Source organism: Pollicipes pollicipes, unplaced genomic scaffold (assembly GCF_011947565.3).
Source record: "Pollicipes pollicipes isolate AB1234 unplaced genomic scaffold, Ppol_2.1 Scaffold_7261;HRSCAF=8764_pilon_pilon_pilon, whole genome shotgun sequence".
NCBI classification, from domain to species: Eukaryota; Metazoa; Arthropoda; class Thecostraca; order Pollicipedomorpha; family Pollicipedidae; genus Pollicipes; species Pollicipes pollicipes.
In genome coordinates, this window is record NW_023597054.1 from 60,510,987 (window position 1) to 60,521,702 (window position 10,716).

The window sequence follows — 10,716 nt, forward strand, 5'->3', positions numbered from 1 at the left end:
CGCGGAGTTTTCGTATGCAGTCGGGATAGAGTCGTTCGGATGCGCGTAAGCGTGTCAGCACGCCTCCTCCTAGCATTGCCAAGGCGCTCTGGAGACGATTGTGGCGAAGCTGTCTGCCAACTCTGCAAGAAACGTATGCAGCTCATCTTTCGCCTCGTACATTGCGATTTGGCACCGATCCGTGTGGTGGCGTGGTACTTACTTAAAGCCTGTTCATGGTAAAAATCGTAACAATCGTGTGCGACAGATGTTGACCGGTCGTTACCCCACGGCGGCATTGCTTTTCCTTAAAAATGATAGCCATTGTCCCAAGCCCATGTCCTTGCTGTCCGGAGAGAGGCAATGCCCTTCCGTTGAAATAAAGAATAGACATCGGATGCCTAAGGAGCACTTATCGATGCGTGGGATTTGGCGTTGACTGAAGACCACAAGGCAGAGGCGTAGTTTCTGAAAAATAGTTTGGGGCTGAGCAGTGAAAAGTGACAACGTAAAACTCAGAATACGCCCACAAATGGGACTTTCTCCGGCTTTGATCTGCCTGCTTAACAAACCTTTCGTGCGGGGAAGGGGCTGAAGCCACCCCCAAAAAGCTAGAACACTGGGGGAAAGGTGATAGAAAACGGAAACACGCCAGGTCGGGCGATGAATTCTTAGCGCTGCCTTACACAAATGATCACTTGCCTTGGAAAATCAAACCATTGTCAGAAAATAAAAAATGTGCGTACGCATAGCTTGGACGAGTGAAACGAAGTTGAAAAACTCGGATGAAGTCTTCTCTCGCAAAGCCGGGGGCAAAAGTGTTACTTTTGCATGTCTGGATTTCAAGGGGTTCGCCGGCAAGAAAGGTTTACGAATTAAGTGTAAGCAATGTGAAAAACATGGGAGGAAAATGCTGTATGTGGGGTAGTCCATGCACTCTGTTCGCTTAAAATATCATGAACACCTGCGGGACGCTAGACACAAAACAGAACATGTGCCCTTCGGTGACCATTTTTTGGACAAAACGTACTCAGGCTGAAATCCAGTGAGGAGCGGATCTTTTACCCTTTATAAAGCTCAAAGTCATCAGCAGAGCACAGAGCCACCCAGACATAAAATAAGTGGATCTATTCTTATAAGAGGACGGTGTCCAGACCTTAACATACAGTGCTCATCATGGCCGATTATGCGAATGTGATTAGTGCCTCGATGTGGGATGCGTGCTCGCTTAAAACCGTTTACATATATAGTTGATGTCTGACGCGTGAAGCACGATGAACGTTTAATTGAAATTGTCTGCAGGCATCATTGATGCGGGAGGCGTGATGCTTGCGCACTACAAATCGCTGACTTGCAATCGCTTGCGTGTATTAATGATGCGTTATGCGTGATGCCTGTTTATCTGAATTCGTTTCCAGGTAAACATATTTTCCGCGCATTTAATTTTTAGTTTGATAAGCACTGTATCATAGAAAGGGTACCAATTGCTTCTTCCCTTAATGTCGTTGATCTGTAAAAACTATGACTCACTGTTTCTAAAAAAGAAACGAGCTGAAAATCGAGTAGGATCGGCACGCAGTTTTGAATTTACTACTGCTATTAGTTTCAATAAAGGTATGTCGCAAAAACACAATATCTTTGGATCCATTGTCATGTTTATTTTACAAGGAACAGGGCCGTTCATAATGCCTGCCTTACGCATATTGTTCGTTACAAATGCACTTAACACCGTAAGTATTTTTTTGGTTCATTTTATTTGATTTCAGGTTGGGATGCAAGGTGTACAATTGTATACCGGAAGAACCGCTTCTTATTTGAAGTCGCTTTAAGCGTGAATATTTCGGACGGAGCCGGACGAAAATTCAATTATAAGTGTTTTACACCACAAGCATGAATAATGGCCATGATGGTTGATCCAGTAGATGTACGTCGTTGGATCATGCGTTGTATGTCATGTGCCTTCTAATGGCGATCTAGTGCAACTAAATTTCGAATCCTCTCCCTTCCACCCCTTTTCAACATGCATCATTGCATAACATATCCTCTCATTTTAGTTGCTACAATTACATCACCACACCATACACTATACAGCATGACACAATGTCCGCTAGGCATAGTACGGTGCACGCCGAACTGTACTTCACTAGAACACCCGATAGTTCCGACAGAAAGTCATGGTGAATTGCTGTTTCTTTTTTCCGTGGGGTTTTTTTAACTTGGTTGAGAGACATGCATGTCAGACAGGAAAAATACTCACGTTATAAAGCACACGGGGTGTGCGCCTTCTGCACTTTTACCAGGGTTACCCTGTCATGAGACACGGCCTGGGCACCTTAATGGCTCTTGGCAGTTGTTACCAGACATCCCAGGAGTGTTGGGCGTTTCTGACAGCGATGGTTGGCCACCTCTTGGGCCTTTGGCTGTCTCTATGGAGTCGTTGATCATTTTTGTGCATCTCCGCGCTTCGGAGGACGTAATGAAGAGGGTCATCTGTTCTGTGGCCCGGACCGTACATAAGGGCCATAAGACTGACGCGGGACCCTTGATCGTCCCCAGAGTCCCGACCGCAACGTACCGGCGGCGGATCACTTTTTGGCCCCCTGCACGCCTCAGGGCCCCTGCACGCCCCTCGTCGTGTTGAGAACTTCTGATTCCTTTAGAAGTTTGCCATTCAAACTTACGGAATAGCCCCTTCCGAAGCCAGCTCTGCAGCTTTTTGACTCCAGTAGTTACTTCCAAAATGACAAGGGATCGGAAATATGTTATTCTCATGCCTGCTCGTTTTCATCTCTTCGCCTTTTCTTATATTTTGTCACCATGCTTGGTCGCAACCCAATATCATGCTGTTTTGAACCTAACCTTCCATCTCACTCCACGTGCTACTACCGTTAGACAAACACAAGGACAGCAAAAGTACTACTAGGCCTGAAGTTTTCGTCACATCTAAAAGCGCGTAATGTTTCACTCGAATCTGCTAAAAATAGAGTGCATCATGTCAACATAGCAGAATACCAATATCATACAGTTAGATAAGATACGCGTCACACTTAACATTTCAGCCACGTATGCCAGAATAATCTTGCACAGCCATTGTTCACATACCCCAAACTGTGATGTCTTGCAACTCGCTTCAGTGAGTCATGCCACATGCCGATTGCTTCTGTGCTGCCATCACATGACGCTTTAGTGACGGTTGTTGAATAGCTGCTGCTGATTGCTTGCAGAATGTCGTGCTAGCCCTCGACAGCTCACGTTACACTGCAAGATGCGTACTCCCTGACTGACCAGGAGGCTCTCCATTCAAACGAGCCCTTTGTCACCCCTGATCGGTGACAGTGAGGGTCCTGATGTGCCGGCAGCGGGTCAGTCAGCACCACCGGTGCTGCCTGACCCTGTCGACTATCAGGCAGCTGACCCCTGCGCTTGAGTCGAGTACAGCTGTCAGGTCACGCATCCCTGTTGGCCATGCTATCGGTCAGAAACAAAGGCCTGGGTCGCCACCTGCACTTATCACCCGCCTGTGTTTGATTTGCTGACACGATTGTCAACGTATTACAAAGACACTGCTCAGTGCGTGGGTATTCGAGCCCGTGCGTTTGCTGAATTTGATAAGGTTTTCGTATAAAACGGGCGCGCTCCGTCACTGGGGCACCTGCCTCCTCCGAGACCGCAGCAGCCATGAAGCTCCTCCTGATCGTCGCCCTGGTTGGGGCCGCCTCCGCCTTCGTGGAGCGCGCCGAGTGGGAGGCCTTCAAGTCCACCCACAGCAAGACCTACTCCAACATCATCGAGGAGTTCCACCGCATGAAGGTATATGCCGACAACAAGGCGTTCGTCGACAAGCACATGGCCGAGTACGCCGAGGGCAAGCACACCTTCACCGTGGCTCTCAACAAGTTCGCCGACCTGACCTCCGAGGAGTTCAGTTCCATGTACAAGGGCTACGTGGCGCAGACTAGCCGTCCGCACGCCACTCACCAGCTGACTGGCAAGGCGACGGCCGCCACCGTCGACTGGCGCGACCAGGGCGTCGTCACACCCGTCAAGGACCAGGGCCAGTGCGGCTCGTGCTGGGCCTTCTCCACCACCGGCTCGCTGGAGGCCGCATGGATGATGGCCGGCAACGAGCTGGCCTCGCTCAGCGAGCAGCAGCTGGTCGACTGCTCGGGTAACTACGGCAACCTGGGCTGCAACGGCGGCCTCATGGACTCGGCCTTCGATTACATCAAGGCCAAGGGCGGCATCGAGTCCGAGTCGTCGTACTCGTACACGGCCAGGAACGGCCACTGCAAGGCGGACGAGAGCAAGTTCGTCGCGTCGCTCTCGTCGTACGTGGACGTACCCTCGGGCTCCGAGTCGGGCCTGGAGGACGCCGTCAGCAACGTCGGCCCCATCTCGGTGGCCATCGACGCCTCGCACATTTCGTTCCAGCTGTACAGCGGCGGTGTCTACAACGAGAGGCGCTGCTCCAGCTCGCGTCTTGACCACGGTGTGCTCGCCGTCGGCTACGGCAGCGAGGGCGGCGACGACTACTGGCTGGTGAAGAACTCCTGGGGCGGCTCCTGGGGCGAGGAGGGCTACATCAAGATGACACGCAACAAGAGTAACCAGTGCGGTATCGCCACCCAGGCCTCCTACCCCAAGGTCTAGGATGTCCCGCAATGGCTTGTGCTCGCTTTGTGACACGTCTCAGAACGATTTCGTCTTGCCTCTCATGAACAGAGATCTACCTCTCGCGGCATGTAATTTAAGGGTGTGTCTATCTGGTGTATATTGGCGTCGCAAAAACCGATCGGTGCATTTGGAGCGGTGACACTGCGCAATACAGATCCTGTGAAACTGAACGCGGAGTTTTCGTATGCAGTCGGGATAGAGTCGTTCGGATGCGCGTAAGCGTGTCAGCACGCCTCCTCCTAGCATCGCCAAAGCGCTGTGGAGACGATTGTGGAGAAGCTGTCTGCCAACTCTGCAAGAAACGTATGCAGCTCATCTTTCGCCTCGTACATTGCGATTTGGCACCGATCCGTGTGGTGGCGTGGTACTTACTTAGAGCCTGTTCATGGTAAAAATCGTAACAATCGTGTGCGACAGATGTTGACCGGTCGTTACCCCACGGCGTCATTGCTTTTCCTTAAGAATGATAGCCATTGTCCTAAGCCCATGTGCTCGCTGTCCGAGGAGAGGCAATGTCATTTCGTTGAAATAAAGATTAAGCATTGGATACCTAAGGAACACTTATCGATGCGTGGGATTCGGCGTTGATTGAAGACCACAAGGCAGAGGCGTAGTTTCTCAAAAATAGTTTGGGGCTGAGCAGTGAAAAGTGACAACGTAAAACTCAGAATACGCCCACAAATGGGACTTTCTCCGGCTTTGATCTGCCTGCTTAACAAACCTTTCGTGCGGGGAAGGGACTGAAGCCACCCCCAAAAAGCTAGAACACTGGGGGAAAGGTGATAGAAAACGGAAACACGCCAGGTCGGGCGATGAATTCTTAGCGCTGCCTTACATAAATGTCCACTTGCCTTGAAAAATCAAACCATTGTCAGAAAATAAAAAAATGTGCGTACGCATAGCTTGGACGAATGAAACGAAGTTGAAAAACTCGGATGAAGTCTTCTCTCGCAAAGCCGGGGGCAAAAAGTGTTACTTTTGCATGTCTGGATTTCAAGGGTTTCGCCGGCAAAAAGGTTTACGAATTAAGTGTAAGCAATGTGAAAAACATGGGAGGAACATGCTCTATGTGGGGTGGTCCATGCACTCTGTTCGCTTAAAATATCATGAACACCTGCGGGACGCTAAAACAAAACAGAACATGTGTCCTTCGGTGACCATTTTTTGGACAAAACGTACTCAGGCTGAAATCCAGTGAGGAGCGGATCATTTACCCTTTCTAAACCTCAAAGTCATCAGCAGAGCACAGAGCCACCCAGACATAAAATAAGTGGATATATTCTTATAAGAGGACGGTGTCCAGACCTTAACATAAAGTGCTCATCATGGCCGATTATGCGAATGTGATTAGTGCCTCGATGTGGGATGCGTGCTCGCTTAAAACCGTTTACATATATAGTTGATGTCTGACGCGTGAAGCACGATGAACGTTTAATTGAAATTGTCTGCAGGCATCATTGATGCGGGAGGCGTGATGCTTGCGCACTACAAATCGCTGACTTGCCATCGCTCGCGTGGTATTTATGACGCGTTTATGCGTGATGCCTGTTTACCTGAATTCGCTTCCAGGTAAACATATTTTCCGCGCGTTTAATTTTAGTTTGATAAGCACTGCATCATCGAAATGGGTACCAATTGCTTCTCCCTTAATGTCGTTGATCTGTAAAAAACTATGACTCACTGTTTCTAAAAAAGAAACGTGCTGAAATCGAGTAGGATCGGCACGCAGTTTTGAATTTACTACTGCTATCAGTTTCAATAAAGATATGTAGCAAATCACAATATCTTTGGATCCATTGTCATGTTTATTTTACAAGGAACAGGACCGTTCATGCTGCCTGCTATACGCATATGTCTTCGTTACAAATGCACTTCACAACGCAAGTATTTTTTTGGTTCATTTTATTTGATTTCAGGTCGGGATGCAAGGTGTACAATTGTATACCGGAAGAACCGCTTCTTATTTGAAGTCGCTTTAAGCGTGAATATTTCGGATGGAGCCGGACGAAAATTCATTTACAAGTGTTTTACACCACACAGCATGAATAATGGCCATGATGGTTAATCCAGTAGATGTACGTCGTTGGATCATGCGTTGTATGTCGTGTGCCTTCTAATGGCGATCTAGTGCAACTAATTTCGAATCCTCTCCCTTCCACCCCTTTCCAACATGCATCATTGCATAACATATCCTCTCGTTTTAGTTTCTAACAATTACATCACCCGCACCATACACCATACAGCATGACACAATGTCCGCTAGGCATAGTACGGTGCACGCCGAACTGTACTTCACTAGAACACCCGATAGTTCCGACAGAAAGTCATGGTGAATTGCTGTTTCTTTTTTCCGTAGAGTTTTTTTACTTGGTTGAGAGACATGCATGTCAGACAGGAAAAATACTCACGTTATAAAGCACACGGGGTGTGCGCCTTCTGCACTTTTACCAGGGTTACCCTGTCATGAGACACGGCCTGGGCACCTTAATGGCTCTTGGCAGTTGTTACCAGACATCCCAGGAGTGTTGGGCGTTTCTGACAGCGATGGTTGGCCACCTCTTGGGCCTTTGGCTGTCTCTATGGAGTCGTTGATCATTTTTGTGCATCTCCGCGCTTCGGAGGACGTAATGAAGAGGGTCATCTGTTCTGTGGCCCGGACCGTACATAAGGGCCATAAGACTGGACGCGGGACCCTTGATCGTCCCCAGAGTCCCGACCGCAACGTACCGGCGGCGGATCACTTTTTGGCCCCCTGCACGCCTCAGGGAGGTCCTTCGTCGTGTTGAGAAACTTCTGATTCCTTTAGAAGTTTGCCATTCAAACTTACGGAATAGCCCCTTCCAAAGCCAGCTCTGCAGCTTTTTTGACTCCAGTAGTTACTTCCAAAATGACAAGGGATCGGAAATATGTTATTCTCATGCCTGCTCGTTTTCATCTCTTCGCCTTTCTTATATGTTGTCACCATGCTTGGTCGCATCCCAATATCATGCTGTTTTGAACCTAACCTTCCATCTCACTCCACGTGCTACTACCGTTAGACAAACACAAGGACAGCAAAAGTACTACTAGGCCTGAAAGTTTTCGTCACATCTAAAAGCGCCGTAATGTTTCACTCGAATCTGCTAAAAATAGAGTGGCATCATGTCAACATAGCAGAATACCAATATCTTACAGTTAGATAAGATACGTGTCCACACTTAACATTTCAGCCACGTATGCCAGAATAATCTTGCAGAGCCATTGTTCACATACCCCAAACTGTGATGTCTTGCAACTCGCTTCAGTGAGTCCGTCACATGCCGATTGCTTCTGTGCTGCCATCACATGACGCTTTAGTGACGGTTGTTGAATAGCTGCTGCTGATTGCTTGCAGAATGTCGTGCTAGTCCCTCGACAGCTCACGTTACACTGCAAGATGCGTACTCCCTGACTGACCAGGAGGCTCTCCATTCAAACGAGCCCTTTGTCACCCTGATCGGTGGACAGTGGAGGGTCCTGATGTGCCGGCGACGGGTCAGTCAGCCACCACCGGTGCTGCTCTGACCCTGTCGACTATCAGGCAGCTGACCCCTGCGCTTGAGTCGATACAGCTGTCAGGTCACGCATCCCTGTTGGCCATGCTATCGGCCAGAAACAAAGGTCTGGGTCGCCCACTGCACTTATCACCGGCCTGTGTTTTGATTTGCTTGACACGATGTCAAGTATTACAAAGACTCTGCTCAGTGCGTGGGATTCGAGCCCGTACGTTTGCTGAATTTGATAAGGTTTTCGTATAAAACGGGCGCGCTCCGTCACTGGGGCACCTGCCTCCTCCGAGACCGCAGCAGCCATGAAGCTCCTCCTGATCGTCGCCCTGGTTGGGGCCGCCTCCGCCTTCGTGGAGCGCGCCGAGTGGGAGGCCTTCAAGTCCACCCACAGCAAGACCTACTCCAACATCATCGAGGAGTTCCACCGCATGAAGGGTATGCCGACAACAAGGCGTTCGTCGACAAGCACATGGCCGAGTACGCCGAGGGCAAGCACACCTTCACCGTGGCTCTCAACAAGTTCGCCGACCTGACCTCCGAGGAGTTCAGTTCCATGTACAAGGGCTACGTGGCGCAGATAGCCGTCCGCACGCCACTCACCAGCTGACTGGCAAGGCGACGGCCGCCACCGTCGACTGGCGCGACCAGGGCGTCGTCACACCCGTCAAGGACCAGGGCCAGTGCGGCTCGTGCTGGGCCTTCTCCACCACCGGCTCGCTGGAGGCCGCATGGATGATGGCCGGCAACGAGCTGGCCTCGCTCAGCGAGCAGCAGCTGGTCGACTGCTCGGGTAACTACGGCAACCTGGGCTGCAACGGCGGCCTCATGGACTCGGCCTTCGATTACATCAAGGCCAAGGGCGGCATCGAGTCCGAGTCGTCGTACTCGTACACGGCCAGGAACGGCCACTGCAAGGCGGACGAGAGCAAGTTCGTCGCGTCGCTCTCGTCGTACGTGGACGTACCCTCGGGCTCCGAGTCGGGGCCTGGAGGACGCCGTAAGCAAAGTCGGCCCATCTCGGTGGCCATCGACGCCTCGCACATTTCGTTCCAGCTGTACAGCGGCGGTGTCTACAAAACGAGAGGCGCTGCTCCAGCTCGCGTCTTGACCACGGTGTGCTCGCCGTCGGCTACGGCAGCGAGGGCGGCGACGACTACTGGCTGGTGAAGAACTCCTGGGGCGGCTCCTGGGGCGAGGAGGGCTACATCAAGATGACACGCAACAAGAGTAACCAGTGCGGTATCGCCACCAGGCCTCCTACCCAAGGTCTAGGATGTCCCGCAATGGCTTGTGCTCGCTTTGTGACACGTCTCAGAACGATTCGTCTTGTCTCTCATGAACAGAGATCTACCTCTCGCGCATGTAATTTAAGGGGTTTGTCTATTGGTGTAATTGGCGTCGCAAAAACCGATCGGTGCATTTGGAGCGATGACACTGCGCAACAGATCCTGTGAAATGAACGCGGAGTTTTCGTATGCAGTCGGGATAGAGTCGTTCGGATGCGCGTAAGCGTGTCAGCACGCCTCTCCTAGCATTGCCAAGGCGATCTGGAGGGACCGATTGTGGCGAAGCTGTCTGCCAACTCTGCAAGAAACGTATGCAGCTCATCTTTCGCCTCGTACATTGCGAGTTGGCACCGATCGTGGTGGTGGCGTGGTACTTACTTAAAGCCTGTTCATGGAAAAATCGTAACAATCGTGTGCGACAGATGTTGACCGGTCGTTACCCCACGGCGGCATTGCTTTCCTTTTTAAAAATGATAGCCATTGTCCTAAGCCCGACCTTACTGTCCGGAGGAGAGGCAATGCCCTTCCGTTGAAATAAAGAATAGACATCGGATGCCTAAGGGCACTTATCGATGCGTGGGATTTGGCGTGACTGAAGACCACAAGGCAGAGGCGTTGGGTTCTCAAAAATAGTTTGGGGGCTGAGCAGTGAAAAATGACTCAACGTAACACCCAGATACGCCCACAAATGGGACTTTCTCCGGCTTTGACTGCCTGCTTAAAAGTTTTGACGCGGGGAGGGAAGGAGATGAAGCCCATGACCCACCTGGATGGGAAGTACACTGCGGTCACAAGGTGATTATCATGCAGACACATAGCCGAAAATGTTTTTAGCGAGCAGTCTAAGAAATCCTGTGAATTAAGATCCGCCTGTGAACCCCCAAGCATCTAATGTAAATACCATTTGTAATAATGGCAATACCATTTGTTTGAAATTAAAGAATAAGCATTTGATCTCGAAGCGTGTAATTGGTGCTGATTGGAGACAGCAGGGCAGTGGCGTAGTTTCTCAAATGAGGAAAGAGGACCAAGCGGTGAAAAATGGATCAACCTAAACCCCAAACACACGCCAACGAACGGGGCCTTAGGATAGTGGTTGGGCGTCCCCCGTACTCCCCCCCTTCCCCCCCCCCCAACTGAAAAGGATACTACACTCCCTGCCGCAAGGGGATTATTATCAGACAATAGTCGATATTGTCTTCAGGGTCGCATCAAGGCTTATTTCGTCGTAAAATCGAGGAATACATGTG

The 10,716-nt window shown here is 50.4% G+C and overlaps 1 protein-coding gene and 1 pseudogene across 1 annotated transcript; both read left to right on the forward strand.

Annotated features, from left to right (window-relative positions):
• Positions 1–3,635: 3,635 nt before the first annotated feature.
• LOC119112154 (procathepsin L-like) lies at positions 3,636–4,823 on the forward strand. The gene has a single exon (XM_037236203.1). The coding sequence runs from the start codon at positions 3,658–3,660 to the stop codon at positions 4,627–4,629; it is 972 nt and encodes a 323-aa protein (XP_037092098.1). The 5' UTR covers positions 3,636–3,657; the 3' UTR covers positions 4,630–4,823.
• A 3,639-nt stretch (positions 4,824–8,462) lies between these two features.
• Positions 8,463–10,716, forward strand: part of LOC119111693 (procathepsin L-like) — a 4,284-nt pseudogene continuing 2,030 nt past the window's right edge.